The 20,726-nt window shown below is 40.3% G+C and overlaps 1 protein-coding gene across 3 annotated transcripts in view; it reads left to right on the forward strand.

Annotated features, from left to right (window-relative positions):
- The window catches only part of LOC106565727 (contactin-4), a 257,951-nt gene that overhangs the window by 124,812 nt on the left and 112,413 nt on the right, over window positions 1-20,726 (forward strand). For all 3 annotated transcript variants that reach the window (XM_014133149.3, XM_014133151.3, XM_014133150.3), the window contains exons 4-5: window positions 3,537-3,712; window positions 19,587-19,682. In XM_014133149.3, coding sequence (XP_013988624.1) covers window positions 3,537-3,712; window positions 19,587-19,682 — 272 coding nt within the window. The remainder of the gene's footprint in view (window positions 1-3,536; window positions 3,713-19,586; window positions 19,683-20,726) is intronic.

Genomic DNA, 20,726 nt, shown 5'->3' on the forward strand with positions numbered 1-20,726 from the left:
ACTCATAAGCCAGATGGCATGATATTATGCCACTGTAAGGACGGCCTGCTGGAACATGATTGCATAAAGCATGTGCTTAACAAACAGAGCTGCTATACCAGTGTCCCCCTCTAGAATGATTAATAGTCTATTCGATTATTAGATTATCTGCAACATGTACTTGTACTTGATTTAATTTATTGCTCAATGTATCATAGCCATGATATTAGCCGACTCAATTCAATACAACAGTCATTGTCAGGTCAATATCTAGTGGCAAGACAATGGATTTTCATCTTAGTATGTTAACCTAACTCACTCACTTATTCCTTCCCTCAGAAAGCTCCTTGTGCAGCTTAATGCTCCAATGTTATATATAACAACTTTGAATAGGCAGACTGCTTTCATTTTTAATGGAATACAATTTTTTTCTAACACAAAAACAGCCTGGTATGAGAGCTGATGAGGACCACTTCTCTGAGATAACGGATCATGTTAGAGGCTCTTCTCATATTATCAAGGTTCTCTTTCTGAAAGCCTGAGTAGTTAGAGTAGACTCACCACTGTGCAGTAAAATATTGATGTTTTTGTTTTTCTTGCATTGGAAGTAAGTGAATGGCTTGAGTTGCCTTATGAGACGGTCGGTGAGGACCTTTACCATACTGTAGTGTAGAGTAATGAGGCTCTGGAGACCACAGACTTGTGTACGTAGTGTAAGGCTGGTTTGCAGTAGGCATGGTAATGTATCACTGAACTATTATATATCTACAGTGTCTACAGTACCAGCTTGTAAAGTAGTTAAAGACGTTGTTTGTACGCGGTGCTACCCCCATAAGCACTATGTATTTAAAGGCATGGTCATATTGTATTCTGTAAGAACAAAGCCACCGTGAACTGTTTGTAATCATATATTTTTAGTTTGAACTACATGCTCCCTTTTGCTCAAGGAATGATGTTTAGCCTCTTTACTCTATTCCAGTCATAATTGCCATAGCACAAGAACACCATGTATGGATCTGAGTTATTCTTCCCTCTCTATAATGAAGCCCTGGGAGAGATAACCCTCAGGCTCAGTTTCTATCCAAATGCTTGATATGGTTCGTAGTTGTCTAAATGGTAGATGAAAGAAAACAAAGATTTTGATGTCAAACGTTTTGCTTTTAACCTGTCATTAACCTTTTACACTTGTCCCTTTATTATTATGCCTTCTCTAAGGTTAATCATACAATAAAATACCTTAAATCTATTCAAGCAGAGCTACACCAACCTAATAAAGATATTGTCACGAATGCTTTGACAAAGTCACCCTATTTGTTGAGCTGTTTAGAATTCATAAAGACAGTCAATCATTCTCCTTACTCCAAATAAATAATCAGCAATTAATCGCTCTGGACCCTAATCATGGTTTGCATCGTCCATATCCCAATAAAGTGCTTAATACCTTTCATGCTTAGTAGGGATGAATATTTTCCTGGTATTTTACAAAATTTCCCTTCCCATGAATAAATCACTTTTCTCCCGGGTAACACGGTATTTCCCGACAAAACCGGAAGTGTCGTTCAATAGTATTATAAAGTATATAAATATATCGGAATTGATTAGAGCTTTGATCCAAAATTCAAGGCTGATGCTACTCGAGTCTGATGAGCCATACATTAAATACATTTTATGAGCCCTAAAGACATTTAATGAACCCAAGCCCAAAAAGTCCAAATGATTGTGCCATTATCCAATACATTTATGATATAGGCCACTGAACATTACATTTTTTTATTGAACCTTTATTTCAAACTACCCGTGAGTTCTATTGGCTGCTGTATTTAACGTTAAGCAAACGAGCTTGAATCCCTCTTCGAATAGTCTATTGGTATAAGAAATGCCAAAAAAATGATGTCCAGCAAACTGTTATTAGGGGGGGGGGGGGGGGGGTGAAGTCAGGCGCAGGAGACCAAATATGCACTAGCAGAGCATTTATTCCTGAGTCCAAAACACCATGAACAGGCATAAAAACCAGACAAAATAGTCCACACAAAAGGGCCGGAACGCAGTCCAGAAAGGAACGCCAGTCCACATAAGACAAAGAAAATATAACTCAACCCCCAAAACCACGACAGGAAAACAAAACAATCCCTCACGAACCCAACCTGGTAGGGTGAGACTAAATAACCCACTAATGAACCTAACTCAAAACTGGTGAAACACAAGACAGACAAAACCAAACGAAAAGGGAAAAAGGGATCGGTAGCAGCTAGTAGACCGGCGACGACAACCGCCGAGCGCCGCCCGAACAGGGAGAGGAGCCACCTTCGGTGGAAGTTATGACAAGTATTTTTTAAGGAGAGAGGCTAGCAGAACACAGCTACATGCATATTACACAAGAGACAGAGGCTATAAGCCATCAATAATTAGCTAAATATAAGTCTAATAATGCATTGAATATATTACCTGAAAGAGGTAGACTAGTACATCTATATAGGGCTATATATCAATCTAGAACAGGGTTATCTATTTTGGAATTGAGTTGATGGAGAGAGAAAAAGACAGAGAGAGTGCCCGCGCATGCACTGGTTTAAAGCAACGATATTTGAGTGATAGGCTGTTTTAAAACTCTGCAGCTGCAATAAAAAAATATCTTACAATTAAAAAATAAAAGCCAGATGGAGATGGGTAAATTAGACACGCATTTGGTCTTTATATTACTGTAGCATAGGCTATGCTGCAGCAAATTTAGGCCTATCTGTCACAAGAAAAATGATGATGGTGATGAGATGATACTGTAGGTCTACATGGATTGTGAACTGCGCTCCATACTGAGATGGGCTGTCTGTCCCCACCCCTGCAGAGGCAGTAGAGAAGCCAGATGTAGACATTGCACATTATTTCACAGTTCCACTTCACGCCATGCTGTTCATATAAATAATTTATTATAATTTACCGGTTTCTCTGAGTTATTTATCCCGGGAAAAGGGAGTGATTTTGGGTGATAAATCCCGGTAAATCTCGGTAACCGGGTTCCCGCAATTCAACCCTAATGCTTACTCATCTGTGAAATTTAGTTTGGTATCGTAACCACCTTTCTGCTCTATGTGGAGGGATTGAGGAATCTGCTGCCTTCATAAGTTAATTATATCATTCACTGATCACCTCTAACACCAATTATAATCTCATAGCCTGGTGTAGAATGCAAAAGTGCAGAATGCAGTTGGCTAGCCATTAGTTTTAATTGTTGCAGCGTAATGATTAATCTGCATTTTTATGCTGTTTGACTTGGTGTCTAGCAAGATGGATGGCCACAGAGGCTGTGTATTCTTGGTGAGTGAGGTCTTTTCTGCTGTGTTGTGCCGGCCGTCAGTGTAGTTCACTACTTAGATTAACGCAATACTGTGGGGCATGGTTTGAGGGCTCTCTTGATCCTTTACTAATCAAATTAAGGTAAAATCAGCATTTGCCATCTTTGAGGTTTTTGTCAGAATTTCCCTAAAGGTACAGTACTCGATCTACAATAGATTGAAGTTAATAGTGGATCTGGATCTTACTGCTTTTCATTTTGTTTTTAGGTGGAAACTGAATGGCACCGCGATCACTCCCAAATCAGGCTCACACTATAGCCTGTCTGGAGGCAACCTCCGAATCAGCCATTTAAACAAAGACCAGGATGCTGGAACATATCAGTGCCTCGCCTCCAACTCTTTTGGGACCATCGTGAGCCGAGAGGCCAGTCTAACCTTTGCATGTAAGTGACTAACTATCTTTTATTCCCTCTCTGATCATACTGTACTAGCCAGCAGTGTGAAGGCATGTGACAGAAAAGATATTTCAGTGGAACTTGTCATAGTGTCTCGTGTCCTGCCTGATAAAGCAATCAACATGGAAGCGTCTCCTTGGGGAGCAGCATTTACCAGTGCTGTGACTCCACACTCAGGATCTTAATCCTGATAGAGCTAATACATTAAACTACAACTCCAACGCATTAAAATAACTCTTCATCACTTTCCTCAAGCTTCAACTCAAAATAAGTAACAATAAATGCCTACACTACCACATACTGTCTTTATAATACAGGACAGACTTTCAAAGATGTTCAGTTAAAGTATATTGAGCAAATGTGATGTCATAGTTAGTACAAAAACCAAACAGAAATCATCTTCTCTCAGCATGTGAAAATAATGGGAATAGAAGAATAAGATAAAGATAAAGCAGTATATATATCTATATTATTATTTTTCTTGGACATTATAACTGACAGACATGAGTAGAAGAGGATAAATGGTCCCATGGGGCTGTTGGTAGAGCATGGAACTTGCAACACCAAGGGTTGTGGGTTTGATTCCCATGTAGGACTAGTACGGAAATGTTTCCACTCACTACGGCAAGTCACTCTGGATACGAACGTCTGCTAAATGACTAAAATGTAAATAAAAATAGCAGAATTTCTGCACATAACTGACAGACTACGGTCTGCATTTAGCTGTTTTCCAATTGAGTAAGAGGAATGTCAATACTCCTTTCTGCTTCTCCAGTTATTGGACATCCCAGTTATTGGACATCCTAAAATGACGACATGGACAGTGAAGTGAATGATGGCTTCTTCAGATTCAGTTCTGATGCCCCACGGTGGGAACAAGGCCGCCCCAACCCTCACAGGCCATTTATTTTGTCCCCCTGGCCGGGCCCAGTCTCACTCCGGAGCAAAAGTAATCAGATTCTGTAGGGAACTCCACTGTCACTTTTGGGCGAAACAGTGACAGTTCCATCAATTGTCTGGGAATGACCTTAAAGTCTTGGGATGTTGTCACATAGTAAGGACCTGCATCTGTGACTGTCATCTGTCTTCTTTATTACTCTTGGTATAGCTTAAATAACTCCACATGATGATTGAATGGTGCGGGTTCAAGACAATACTTTGAAGGGCAGTTGATATTATTAGAGAGTGTATCTTGCAATTTGTTAGAGTATGTGGCTCTCAGCTTCATGTCAACATTGAAAGATTTGATTGTAAAATTAAAGCAGAACGCATTGATACATTAAATTAATTCCATTGAAGAAGAGGACATTTAATACACTGTTTATTGATCTCATCAATACTTTAGATATGAGTGATTATTGATGGATTTGGCCCTGTTATGCCTGCAGGCCAAATATACTATACATCATATTAATCCATGTGTTTATTTCTTACCTGTTTCCATGTTGTCTGTTCTTGACCTTGAAAATGGTTTTATGTTGATTCAGATTCAATCTTTGAATGGTATTTCACAGTGAAATTTGAACCGTCTTTTCACTGTAACATGCATACAATATTTAATGCTCTTAAGTGGTGCATCCCAGTTCAGCTCAATCAATAATACATTCTGTCAGCTCTTAAAATAATGCTCTTAAAATACATTCGATGGCAATATGCATCAATCAATATCATCTTATTCCAGAGAAGCGTAATGAAAGTTGGCTATTTATGTGATTCAAAATATTCTCTGTGATTAATTTGCTGGAGCTTGACCTGATAAAGTGGAGATAATACACTGAACAAAAATATAAACACAACATGCAACAATTTCAAAGATTTTTCTGAGTTACAGTTCATATCAGGAAATCAGTCAATTTAAATGAATTCATTAGGCCCTAATCTATGGATTTCACTTGACTGGGAATACAGATATGCATCTATTGGTCACAGATACCTTTAAAAAAAGGTAGGGGCGTGGATCAGAAATCATGTGGTGTGACCACCATTTGCCTCATGCAGCGCAGCAGATCGCCTTCTCATAAAGTTGATCAGGTTGTTGATTGTGGCGTGTGGAATTTTGTCCCACTCCTCTTCAATGGCAGTGTGAAGTTGTTGGATATTGGCGGGAACTAGAACATGCTGTCGTACACGTTGATCCAGAGGCTCCCAAACATGCTCAATGGGTGACATGTCTGGTGAGTATTCAGGCCATGGAAGGACTGGGACATTTTCAGCTTCCAGGAATTGTGTACAAATCCTTGCGACATGGGGCCGTGCACTATCATGCTAAAACATTAGGTGAGTGCGCCGATGAATGGCACGACAATTGGCCTCATGATCTCGTCACAATATCTCTGTACATTCAAAATGCCATCGATAAAATGCAATTGTGTTCGTAGTCTGTAGCTTATGTCTGCTCTGTTCACAACGTTGGCATCAGAAAAACGCTCGTCCATGTGACACCATACACCCTGTCTGCCATCTGCCCGGTACAGATGAATTTGGGTTGGACGTACTGCAAAATTCTCTCAATAATGTTGGTGGAGGCTTATGGTAGAGAAACTAACTGCACATTTTAGTGTCCTTTTATTGTAACCAGCACAAGGTGCACCTGTGTAAGGATAATGCTGTTCAATCAGCTTCTTGATATGCCACACCTGTCAGGTGGATGGATTATCTTGGCAAAGGAGAACACAACATTTGCTTGCACAACATTTGATAGAAATAAGCTTTTTGTGCGTACATGGAACATTTCTGGGATCTTTTATTTCAGCTCATGAACATGGGACCAACTCTTTACATGTTGCGATTATATTTTTGTTCAGTGTAAAAAGGGTTAAAAAACAATGAACATCAAATGGTCCCAAAGTACTTTAAGGAGATATGATTTTCTCTGCCTTTCCTTGCTTTAATTGCATAGAAACCGAAAGCCTTTTCAGTAAGATCCGTAGGAAATAGATAATTGTCATAATGGACGCGCTGATGCTGTCTGAAGAAAAAGCTCTGCCTCCTCCTTTTTTTAATTGAAATAGGCATTGATAGTAAAACTCATGCATAGTGTCTTAATCATGTTACTTGTGTACTGTAATTTATTTTGCAATACTTTATTGGTGTTGTGATACATTTCCTTGGGTTTATCAAGGTCTGAATGGTTAAAGTAAAAATATTTTAAGAATGTCAAGAATTAATAGATAAGAAAGATTTTCTATGTTTAAAAAAAATTAATAGCAATCTCTCAAACTCTGTACTGTATATCATGTCGATGTCACCCGGCCCCTTTCAACACTGTGGATAGTTATTCTCCCTCTCGCACTCCTTTTCCATTTGGTACAACAACTGTCATGTTTATTTCATTCTGTCTCAATATTCATGGGATTTGTCATTTATTCCTCACAACCCTCTCACTCTCAGGATAGACTTGTCCTGGTTGATGTAATGTTCAATCTGTTTGCTCTGTGGATACAAATCCTCTGATGTTGGAACTGTTGCTCACTTTAGTTTATACTGATGGCTAGTTTTCCATCTGCTCATTTCCCTGTCTATGAACTTGAAGTGACAGTGGGGACAGGGGAAGAGCTGTCTGAAATAAATGGAATATCTTATACGGCGGGCTGCCTACGGATCAATTCCCTCCCCCCAAAAATTAAATAATAATAATAATTTTAGGAACTCAGTCGGGGTCTCAATTTACTGTTGAGAGTTAGAATAGAAGAATACAGAAGATGCAATTTCGACATTTGGTTGTGCATCAGCAGTTTTCTCTCAATTGTTATGTCAGTCACTGAGTCACTCAATTAGCCTATGTCAACTACCATTTTTTAGATTGGTAAATTAGTCTGGCCAGCTATCTAAACTTGTAATAATCATGGTTGAATTACCGAATGGGTGGTTCCCCATTGGTTTTATTAGTGACTCTCACTCAAATATCAAATTAAAATCTGCAAACATTTCTCTCCACCCTATGGCAAAATGAGTAGAATTGCAGGAAATTAGCTGTAAAACTGCACATTTTTCTCTCCGCCCCATGACAAAATTTGTAGAATTATGAAATTGCAACATTTTCTCTACTTCATGGCAAAAGACAGAGAGAATTTGTTTTCACTTAGGTCCCCCAAAAGGCTAAGCTAGGCTCTGACTGCATGTGTGGGCAGGAATTTGGGTAAGCAGACCCACGAGCCCCTCATGATGAGTTCATGATTTTTGTTGCCCCCACCCACATCGAAGTTGCCCATCCCTGTGTTATACCATCTGCGTCTGCTTACATGTAAGAGATTTGGCAGTCATGCTTAGATACAGTGGTGGAAACAGTACCCAATTATCATAGGTTCCTGTCCTGCTAAGCATTCAAAATGTAACGAGTACCTTGTGTTGTTAGGGAAAATTTATGGAAAATCCTATACAATATTTTCTTTAGGAATGTAGTGAAGTTAAAGTAAAAGTAGTCCAAAATATAAATAGTAAAGTCAAGTACAGATGCCCCAAAAAATTATGTAAGTAGTACTTTAAAGTATTTTTACTCCAGTACATTACACCACTGGTTAGATATCCTTTTTTTCTACTAGTAATACCCCATGTGTATTGTTTACTGCACTGTTGGAGCTAGGAACATAAGCATTTCACTAGACCTGCGATAAGATCTGCAAAATATGTGTACGCAACCAATAACATTTGATTTGATTTGAATTACAACCAACCAACACCCAGCTTTTGAATTTCAATATGGACAACAAATCGGCATTCTGAATAGGTATATGTACATATTCTTCAGTTGGAGAAAGTTTTGTTCCTCTAGATATTTTCCGGGATTGTCAATGTTACCCCCCTGAGTAGCAGTGCTCCAAATAATCTGACGTTACCCTTCCTCCCATGAACTTGTGATGGATGGTGGTGCTGCCAGTGAGGAGTTGGTCCTGTCTGCTGCCTGACGCATGGCTAACTGATGGATAGAGGGCCGCTCTCTCACTCAATACCGCCTTCCCTTGATTATTATTTCTATTGATTCTTTATCAGTGATTATGTAAAAGATGTACACCCATAATTCATATGGATGAATAGCTTGTATATACAATGTTTCTGAGTCACAGAGTTGCCACCTCAAAGGTCATGATTTCAATGTGATACATTGTTCTACAGTATATTATTGTTTGACTACAGAGTTAGACCAAAGATTTACCAATAATAAGCTATGGGATGTATTTGTTGTCAATGAAAATGGAAATGTGGGTCCAGATTAAAACTATGTTAGTGCAGACATTTTTATATGTATACATTTTGCCACAATACAGTCCTCAGTTGTTTTTAGTCTATATTCATAGAGTACAGCTGTATTTCTCTCACAGAGCATGTGCAATTATGCAGACAGATGTGCTGTTTTTTTACTTCCGTTTTTTCATCTTTTATACGAGCCCCCCGCATCCAGAGATTTGAGAATCCTACTAGATTTGCTAAACATGGTGTAAAATTCCCGTAACTCCTGAAGGATTTACATGAATCCCTCGTTTAAATGCAAATATTTCCTGAACACTACTCTCCAGCTGTTGTGATAATGTGAATAGAGGGAGTACGGTAAGCTGAGTTAATTAAGTGTAAATAGCTACCAGCTATATTCTGGCTTTAGAACTTTTTTACCTGCATAGACTGTATGCAATTGCATCAGATGTCATGTGCTTGTCTCCCCTTTGTGGCTTTAAACGGTTCTTCTATGATAAGAACAAAATGAAAGTAAATATCACTCATTACTATACATTTGAACCTACGCTTTTTAAACCTACGCTATGATGTAATGTCAGCTACAGTTAACCCCAGTTACAGTAAGTTAAGCGTGAAAAGAGGAATCTAACTTTCAAGTGAAATGAACTCCCCTGTGAAACGAAATGCTTACTTGCAGGTTTTGTGTATGTGTGCCATTGAGGGTGAATATGCAAGACAAAACATTTAGGTGCCTTTGAATGGGGTATGGTAGTAGCTGCCAGGTGCACCGGTTTGACTGTGTCAAGAACTGCAACACTGCTGGGTTTGTCCTGGTCAACAGTTTCCTGTGTGTACCAAAAATAGTCCACCACCCAAAGGACATCCAGCCAACTTGACACAACTGTGGAAAGCATTGGAGTAAACATGGGCCAGCATCCCTGTGGAATGCTTTTGACACCTTGTAGAGTGCTTGCCCCGACGAATTAAGGCTGTTCTGAGGGGAAAAGGGTTGCAACTCAACATTGGGAAGGTGTTCCGAATGTTTTGTACACTCAGTGTATATTACTTTACCTTAATTTCTCAATAAATCGTGGGAAGAGTAGTTCAATACCAACATTTACAAGGCCTGCCTCTTTTCTTGCGACTGAGATGAGAATTATTAGACATATCTCTTGAAGGCTGACTGCATGCTTTCATGCTTTCTTTTGAACAAAAAGAGCCCATGTGCACAGCTGTGTGCTCAGAGGAGCATGCATTTGGTCAAGTCCCCAGCACTGTGCCCTCTGACCTTACAGGCTCTTCTTAAGGCATTGGCTGTATCATTCTGTAATAAGGATTTTGGCTGGGATCTTCAGGACCTTTTTGCAACAATGGTTTGTTTGCTCTGCTTCTGCTTTTAGGACAGGAGGGAGCACAGTTTGATTTTAGCACTATCATTATCTCTCTCTCTATGTGTGTGTGTGTCGGCGCGCGCACATGGGAGTGTGCATGTGTATTTTATCAGGATGATCAAACATAGCCTCCTGCACTGGCAGTGAAGTGGCCCCAGTACCGATTCTTGTTACTACAACGGCTTTTATCCTAAATAATGCCCAAAAATATACTTTGTAAAATTTACTCAGCACCTTAGATGTCCAATGCTTTTGTCCACTTTGTTCCTTCAGGCTCTTTATTTCCTAGGCTCTCTGGGGCTTTTATCTAGCACCCCATCCTGTGTTGAGATGAAAGAGGGTGGCAGTGTCACTCCAAACCTTTTGTTACCAATCCCCTGGTTCCCAGATTGGACCACTATAGACACAGAATTACCTCCATGGGCCCACATGTACGGGACATCTGCAAGCCATTCATTAAAACTGTGTTTTGATAGAGAAAAGTCAAGGAGTCTAGACTTACCAAATGAGGAGTTCACTTGCAGACAATAAGCCCAGTCAGTCAGTCAGAGATTCATGTTTTATATCACATTCTCTTCTACCTGTAAAACTGTCTAGAGTTTAATTGTGCAATTTGAACTGCCATAGCACATGAAACCAATTTGGATGTAGACAAATGTGTTCAGAATACTATTCAACATCAATTATTCACAAATGGAATTAACTTTCTACTTATTTCTATCAGTGTGCGGTTCAATGGTATCAGAAAATCATCTCTTTTTTTTTTGAGATCAGTTAAATTGCTGAGGTAGATGCATATAGCTAATTGACTCTTAATTGCCAAATCTCACATTCATCTGTGAGAAATTGCAAAGAATTGCTTTTCTTAATAGAGCTTAAGAGTCTCAAATAGCTATTAGCAAAAGTGTGTTCCTGGGTTAAGAGGAGATTTATGTTTGAAGAAATAATTAAAGCCTGCCTCCTAATCGACTTGTCCCATAACCAGTATGACATATATTAGCTGACCTTATAGTCCTCTTAATAAATCAGTGAGCCCAGTAATTTAACATTTAAATCTGCTCCTGGAGCAGAACTAACAGCAATCTAGTTTGAAAGCAGGTTTGGTTGGTTGCTGAGAGAGATGCTCAAGACTTCCATCAAGTCGCCCTGGAAAGAGAGCGCTTTCATTCCAGCATTGATGCTCAAGGTGACATAACATATGGAGCATATTACAGAGCAAGGTTAATTAAGGTTAATTCATCCAATTGGAACAATATGTGCTCTTAAATCTGCACCCGTTATCAAATAAATGTCTCTTTGTTCCCAGTGGTAGAAAGATACAGTATGAATGTATTTTGTGTCACCAGCTGTGTCCCCAACAGTCAAATTCTTTCTAACTTTGGCCATTTTTATGCAGACAGGCTTCATTTTAGACAGTTGCAGTAAGTTACCACACTGCAAAAAATGAAAATCTTACCTACTGTAGATTTCACCTAGATTTTTGTTTATCTTGTATTGAGATAATTAAGTCAAAATTACTTGATTTTTGTTGATTTAGCTTACCCTGAAAATGCATTTGTCTCGTATTAAGATATTCGGACTTGTATCAAGCCTTTTTTTAGGTTAAAATAAGCTAAATTATCTGCCAGTGCACTGAGATAATTTGCCTTGATAAGACGACAGATAATTTTTCTTATTTTAACCTACAGTAATAAAAGGCTTGATACAAATCAGAATATCTTAATCCAAAACAAATTATCTTGATGCAGTTTCTGGGTAAACTAAATCAACTCAAAACAAGTAAATGCATTTTCTGGGTTAGCTAAATCAACTCAAACATGTCATTTCAACTTAATTATATCAATATGTGATAAATAAAATGTAGGTATGATTTTTAAAAATTGCAGTGTACTGGTTAGTTCATACTGTCCCCACGTCAAACTGTGTCATCACATATAAACAAAATGGAACATTCAGTACACTGCAACAACAACAAAAAATCTTACCTAGATTTTTTATCTTGTATTGAGATAATTAACTCAAAGTTACTTGTCCATAAGCTCGCTGCTGCTGTTTTGTCTTTGTGAGATATCTACAGTACCTGTCTGTGCAGCTTTTATTTCTCCAAACTAATTTATCTGTTTTGTGGAGCTGCTCCTTTCATGTCTGTGGTAGTTGTGGCATTATTCCAAATCGAATCACTGCTTACAGCCTCTTGAAAGGCATTGAGAAGTTCCTATTGCAATGTATTTATCCAGCTCCCACCCGAGACTCCTCTGCACACTCATCCATGAAGACTGTTCTATGCTCCCCGAATTACCTTTACCCAGATCTGCTGGGCAACAATAGCAGGGAGAATTGCAGGAAGCTGTTGTGACCTGTTATTGTTTTCCATCAATTGTCAAGCATAAATTAGTTTCAATAAAAAGGTAATTTTAGTTTCTAAGCCATTTTGAAATTGCTTTGTAATGTTTGCGGTAGTAAGAGTGATGAAAAAAAACACAATGGAAACCTGATAACCACTGGAGCCATTAAAATCCTTCATGTGTGACTTAGGCTAAGCAAAATACTTTCTGCCTACTGGAGCCCCATATTGATTTGGGCCTTATTGGTTTTATCCAAACACTTTGGGTCCAATATCGACTTTTTAATGTTTGGGGACTATGAGTTCATAATTTCAGATGTAAAATTACATGATTACAGTTATTTTGCCGTCTGCCTCAGCTGTGATATGTTTCCGTCTGGCTCAGAAAGTGCTACAATGATCTAATCTAGTGTTGATAACATTCTCATGTGGAAGTGATTCCTATATGGTTGCACAGTGTTGTATATACTGTTTGATACCCTTTTGTCTTATTTCTCGTCTGTTTTTCTAGTATTACATTATTATTGATTATTGCATTGTTGGGTTTTGAGTTGCAAGAAAGGCATTTCACTGTACTTGTACATGTGAAATTAAAACTTGAAACTATTAAATATTTAGTAGTACAATGGGTGCTAATTAAGCAATTGTTTGTGTAGTGTCCAATTGATTTAACAACTTTGACTGCATGAAGCAGTAATAATCATCTTCAACGTAAAAGCTTTCACAGCATTGAAATGTTTCAATCTGTTCAGCTTTGCCCTAGACGAATGTATTTTACTGCAATGGGTGGCTTCATAGATATTTAGATTCTTCTTTGTGTTTGGGGATTTTCTTGGTTTGGTTTCAGCCCAATGACACTCCTTTCTTTCTCCCTCAATTGTTTTGATTAATGGAGTCATTAAAATTCAGTTTTTTGATAAGATGTTATTCCTTAGTCGTGTGAATTTAGAATGCTTACTGTATGCAGTGTTCATAATTTTTGGAAGATAGTGTCACGTCCTGACCAATATTTAGGTATTAGTTGTATTATATTTTGGTCAGGACGTGGCAGAGGTATATTTCTTTTGGTGTTTTGTGTGTGGTGTAGTGGGGTGTTAGTTGTTGGTATAGGTTCTAGGTTTGTTTTTCTATGTATAGTTAATTGGGGTTGGACTCCCAATTGAAGGCAGGTGTGTTGGGTTGCCTTTGATTGGGAGTCCTATATAATAGGGTGTGTTTGTCTTTGTGTTTTGTGGGTAGTTGTATTTTGCACTGCGTTATTTATGCCTGTAAAACTGTCACTAGTCTTATTTCGTTTTCTTGTTTTTCCTCCATGTTCACATTCGTTTAACCTCTTACATCTAGACGTTCCACTAGCGGAACACCTGCTCCAATATCCAATGATAGGCGTGGCGCGAATTACAAATTCCTCAAAAATACAAAAACTTCAATTTTTCTAACATATGACTATTTCACAGCATTTTAAAGACAAGACTCTCCTTTATCTAACCACACTGTCCGATTTCAAAAAGGCTTTACAGCGAAAGCAAAACATTAGATTATGTCAGCAGACTACCCAGCCAGAAATAATCAGACACCCATTTTTCAAGCTAGCATATAATGTCACAAAAACCCAGAAGACAGCTAAATGCAGCACTAACCTTTGATGATCTTCATCAGATGACACACCTAGGACATTATGTTATACAATACATGCATGTTTTGTTCAATCAAGTTCATATTTATATCAAAAAACAGCTTTTTACATTAGCATGTGACGTTCAGAACTAGCAAACTTCCGGGGAATTTACTAACAATTTACTAAATTACTCACGATAAACGTTCACAAAAAGCATAACAATTATTTTAAGAATTATAGATACAGAACTCCTCTATGCACTCGATATGTCCGATTTTAAAATAGCTTTTTGGTGAAAGCACATTTTGCAATATTCTAAGTACATAGCCCAGCCATCACGGGCTAGCTATTTAGAAACCCGGCAAGTTTAGCCTTCACCATAATCAGATTTACTACAACAAAAATGTTCTTACCTTTGTTGTCTTCGTCAGAATGCACTCCCAGGACTGCTACTTCAATAACAAATGTTGGTTTGGTCCCAAATAATCCATCGTTATATCCGAATAGCGGCGTTTTGTTCGTGCGTTCCAGAAACTATCCGAAATGGTAAATCAGGGTCGCGCGCATGGCGCAATTCGTGACAAAAAAATTATAAATATTCCATTACCGTACTTCGAAGCATGTCAACCGCTGTTTAAAATCAATTTTTATGCAATTTATCTCGTAAAAAAGCGATAATATTCCGACCGGGAATCTCCTTTTCGGCAAACAGAGGAAAAATCACAAAGACGGGGGCGGCCAGGGCACGCGCCTAAGCCCACAGTCCCTTGATCGGCCACTTGAGAAAGGCGATAATGTGTTTCAGCCTGGGGCTGGGATGACGACATTCAGGTTTTTTCCGGGCTCTGAGCGCCCATGGAAGACGTAGGAAGTGTCACGTTAGAGCAGAGATCCTTTGTAAAAGATAGAGATGGCAAAGAAGTTCAAGAAATGGTCAGACAGGCCACTTCCTGTAAAGGAATCTCTCAGGTTTTGACCTGCCATTTGAGTTCTGTTATACTCACAGACACCATTCAAACAGTTTTAGAAACTTTGGTGTGTTTTCTATCCAAAGCCAATAATTATATGCATATTCTTGTTACTGGGCAGGAGTAGTAACCAGATTAAATCGGGTACGTTTTTTATCCAGACGTGAAAATACTGCCCCCTAGCCATAACAGGTTAATATATTAAGATGATGAGCACTAACTCCTCTGCGTATTGGTCCACATTCTCCGATGATGATTTTGCTATATCGTCTAGCGACGAAGAAATCTGTGACAGAACTACCCACCACAACAGGACCAAGCAGCGGAGTAAAGAGCGGGACGCAGAATATATGGATTATTCTGAAAAGTGGACTTGGGAAGAGATACTGGCCGGAGTGGGCCTGTGGAAGAAGGCTGGGGTGGAACAGGAATGCTACATTGGGACACGTCTGGCTAGGAAGCCGGAGAGGCACCCCCAATAAAAAAATTTGGGGGGGCACACGGGTAGTTTGGCTGGGCGTAGGAAGAGCCATAAGCCAGCTACCCGTGAGTGCAGGAAGGGGCGAAGAAGGTGGAGAGCGCCGTGTTTCGCCGAGGTGCGCACTATCTCGTCCATACGCACGCACAGCCCAGTCCGCCCTGTACCAGCACCCCGCTTGTGCAGGGCTACTAGTTCCATCCAGCCAGGACGGGTTGTGCAGGCGGTGCGATCACGGCCACCTGTGCGCCTCCATGGCCCAATCTTTCCGGTTCCTGCCTCTCGGAGTATCCCGGAAGTGAGTACTCCCAGTCTAGCACGACCGGTACCAGCAACCCGGACCAAGCTTCCAAATAGTCAGCCTAGTCCTGTTCAGCCTGTTCCCGCTCCCCGCACTAGCCCTAAGGTGCATGTGCTCAGACTGGCACATCCAGTACCAGCCCCACGCATCAGGCATTTAGTGCGTCAGCCCAGCCTAGCCAGTCTGGTGCCGCCAGAACCGCCCGCCAGTCAGGAGTCGCCAGAGCTGCTCGCCAGTCAGGAGTCGCCAGAGCCGCCCGCCAGTCAGGAGTCGCCAGAGCTGCCCGCCAGTCAGGAGTCGCCAGAGCCGCCCGCCAGTCAGGAGTCGCCAGAGCCGCCCGCCAGTCAGGAGTCGCCAGAGCCGCCCGTCTGCCCGAATCAACCAGAGTGGCCCGTCTGCCCGGATCAGCCAGAGCGGCCCGTCTGCCCTGATCAGCCAGAGCGGCCCGTCTGCCCTGATCAGCCAGAGCGGCCCGTCTGCCCTGATCAGCCAGAGCGGCCCGTCTGCCCTGATCAGCCAGAGCGGCCCGTCTGCCCGGATCAGCCAGAGCGGCCCGTCTGCCCGGAGCTGCCAGTTTGTGACCCGGAACCGAAGGGGTCGGCCTGCGACCCGGGACTGAGGGAATTTGCTTGTGACCCAGAACCGGGTGAGTCTGGCTACGATCCCAAATTTGAATTAAGTAACTGTGACTGTAATGAGTATGCCTACAGACCGGGACCGAAGGAGTCGGCCTACGACCTGGAACCGAAGGAGTCTGCCTACTGTCCAAAGCCAAGCAAGTCTGTCTACGGTCTGGAGGGCAGTAGGCCAGAACCGGAGCCACCTCCAATATAGGTGGGTTGGGGAGGGGGGGGTGTAGCACAGTGGCAGCCACCCTCCCTTCCCTCCCTTTAGTTTAGGGGGTTTATTTTTGTATTGGGTTTTCTTTATGTTGGTGCATTCGGTGTATGCACCTTTAGGGGGGGGGGGGGGGGTGGTAATGTCACATCCTGACCAATATTTAGGTATTAGTTGTATTATATTTTGGTCAGGACGTGGCAGAGGTATATTTGTTTTGGTATTTTGGTGTTTTGTGTGTGGTGTAGTGGGGTGTTAGTTGTTGGTATAGGTTCTAGGTTTGTTTTTCTATGTATAGTTAATTGGGGTTGGACTCCCAATTGAAGGCAGGTGTGTTGAGTTGCCTTTGATTGGGAGTCCTATATAATAGGGTGTGTTTGTCTTTGTGTTTTGTGGGTAGTTGTATTTTGCACTGCGTTATTTATGCCTGTAAAACTGTCACTAGTCTTATTTCGTTTTCTTGTTTTTCCTCCGTGTTCACATTTGTTTAATAAATTAAGATGATGAGCACTAACTCCTCTGCGTTTTGGTCCACATTCTCCGACGATGATTTCGCTATATCGTCTAGCGACGAAGAAATCTGTGACAGATAGACATGTTAGCTTCCATCTTTAGACAAATGGTAGTTTTCATCAGCTTTTTGTTCACTTGGCATTATTGGTGACAATATTCTCACATTGAGACTTGGGATCCCTCAGTAAACAGCAGTGGTGTAAATTACTTAAGTAAAAATACTTTAAAGTACTACTTCAGTCATTTTTTGACGTATCTGTACTTAACTATTTTTATTTTTGACAACTTCTACTTTTACTCCACTACATTCCTAAAGAAAATATGTACTTTTTACTCCCATACATTTTCCTTGACACCAAAAAGTACTTGTTACATCCTCCTCATGCAGGACAGAATTATAGTCCAATTCACGCACCTATCAATTTAACCAGTTGTCCTCCATACTGCCTCTGATCTGGCAGACTCACTAAACATAAATGCTGACTTTTCTCTGTCTGTCCGTAAATAAAAAGGAAATCGTTATGTCTGGTTTGCTTAATATAAGGAATTTGATGAATGGCATGTACTTTTACTTTGTACCTTTACTCAAGTATGACTGTACTTAAAGGAAAATTAAAGGAAAATACAGAAATCATTGCTGTATGATGCGTTTTGCATCATATGACGCAAAACGCAGCATCATATGATGCAAAATACATCATATGGGGATGATTTTTGTATTTTGAAAGTTACATGTCTTAAAACTTGATTGCTGACAAGCAAAACATTTTGGGACTATGTCAAACATGGACTAATGAAACAAATACCAAAAGATAGTTTTTAGTGGGACGCTATCGTCCAATTTCGACACCTTCCGGTGAAATTGCAGAGCGCCAAATTCAAATTAAATTACTATAAATATTAAACTTTCATGAAATCACAAGTGCAATACATCAAAATAAAGCTTAACTTGTTGTTAATCCAGCCGCCATGTCAGATTTCAAAAAGGCTTTACCGCGAAAGCAAACCATGCGATTATCTGAGGACAGCGCCCAGCACACAAATGCATAACAAATCATTTTCAACCAGGGAGTTGCGACACGAAAGTCAGAAATAGCGATATAATATATGCCTTACCTTTGAAGATCTTCTTCTGTTGGCACTTCAAAAGGTCCCACTTACATCACAAATAGTCCTTTTGTTCGATTAAGTCCTTCTTTATATCCAGTTTAGCTGGCGCGCTTCAGTCAATAATCCACTCGGTTTCCCTCCTTCAAAATGCATACAAAATGAATCCCAAACGTTACCAATAAACTAATCCAAACAAGTCAATCATCATTTATAATCAAACAATAGGTACCCTAATATGCAAATAAATGATACAATTTAAGACGGAGAATCGTTATTGTCTTTACCGGAGATAAACAAAAAGAACCCGCTGTCTTGGCCATGCGCTTGGAAACACCACAGCCAAAATGGGAGCCACTTAGAAAAACTCCAACTTCTCCATCATTTTTCTTTAAACCAGCCTGAAACTGTTTCTAAAGACTTGACATCTAGTGGAAGCCCTAGGAACTGCAATTTGGGAGGGTTTCGCCTTATAATAAAAATGCCAGCCATTGAAATCAGTGGTAGGCTGAATTTATTTTGGGAGGGTACGGTTTGTCCTCGGGGTTTCGCCTGCCATTTCAGATCTGTTATACTCACAGACAATATTTTAACAGTTTTAGAAACATTAGTGTTTCCTATCCAAATCTACCAATTATATGCATATCCTAGCTACCCTAGCAGGCAGTTTACTTTGGGCACGCTTTTCATCCGGACGTCAAAATACCACCCCCATCCCAAAGAAGTTAAGTACACTTAAAACCAGATACTTTTAGACATTTACTCAAGTCGTATTTTACTGGGTTACTTTTACTTTTACTTGAGTCATTTTCTATTAAGGTATCTTTTTTTCAGCTTAAGACTGTTTACCACCTCCAAATGTGTATACTTACTGCACAAGACAATTCTCACAGGGATTTCCATTGCGACTATTCATCTCCAGCTAAATACACTTATCACTACTTTTCTTTCTGACCAATGTTTACTTTCGATAAGTTGGATGCACAGCACAGCTGCAGCAAAGATGAGATTTTAGACTCTGTTTTCTTGCTCTGCACAAACATGTTTTTTCCTGTGTGTTTTATCTTGCAAACTATCAAAGATTTGTTGGGCCACAATCCAACAGGGGGTTTTAGATAATGCCTATTGTTTTTCAGACTTGGGAAACTTCAAGACCCACCGAAGAAACTCAGTGTCAGTTCGCGAGGGACAGGGGGTGGTGCTGCTGTGTGGTCCCCCATCTCACTCTGGAGGTAAGAAAGCAAACACAGACTCTTTGCAGTGATAACTGAGCAATGCTGTTTCACTCACTTGTCAGGCTACTCTCTCTCTCTCTCTCTCTCTCTCTCTCTCTCTCTCTCTCTCTCTCTCTCTCTCTCTCTCTCACACACACTTTTCAAACAGCTGTCTTAAGAAATGTCCAAGGCTGAGGCATCAGAAATGGAGAGTGGGGTTTCCAGACAGGCCTCTCCTCTCTGCAGCTGCTTGTCTTACTCTTGCTCATGGTTCTAAGACCAAACTGCCCTCTGGAGAGACAGGTATTTGTGTGCCACTAGCCTATAGCTCACTAAATTCAACCAACACCCTCATCACCAGCCTCTGTGGAGGGCCAAGTGATCTCCAACAGATCTTTTCCGGTATGCAATAGATACTGTAGCTCAAACATGATCTTCTTCTGCTAACCATGGGGCATCAAGCCATTCTTCTCTGTAGGGAGTTCAGTTTTCTCTCCCTAACAGCCTTGAAGTCCCACCTCTCCTTCTCCTCATTTATTGGATTTATGTGAGTGCCTCTCAGGCCTCCTCACCCTCTCTGTGCCTTCCATGGTCCTCTGTAGCTCAGTTGGAAGAGCATGGCACTTGCAACATCAGGATAGTGAGTTTGATTACGTAAAATGTAAGCACCACAGGAGGCCGGTGAGGGGAGGACAGCTCATAATAATGGCTGGAATGAAGTGAATGGAATGGTATTAAAACATTAAAACCATGTGTTTGATACCATTCCATTAATTCCCTTCCAGCCATTACAATGAGCCTGTCCTCCCCAATTAAGGTGCCACCAACCAACTGTGGTATGCACGCAAAACTGTAAGTCACTTTGGATAAAAGCTTCTGCTAAATTGAATATATTATTTATATTTTATAATTTCCTATATCAGTGTGATTACTTTTATTCATTAAGAGAGTAGCATGTGTATTTTCAGCTTATTACTGGTGTTGACAGTGTTTCTCAATTATAAGCACTTTATTAGCTTCATATCCAAAACATGTTTTCTCATCAAAATACCGTTTGTTGAT

The sequence above is a fragment of the Salmo salar genome, chromosome 12, assembly GCF_965601325.2.
Source record: "Salmo salar chromosome 12, fSalSal1, whole genome shotgun sequence".
NCBI classification, from domain to species: Eukaryota; Metazoa; Chordata; class Actinopteri; order Salmoniformes; family Salmonidae; genus Salmo; species Salmo salar.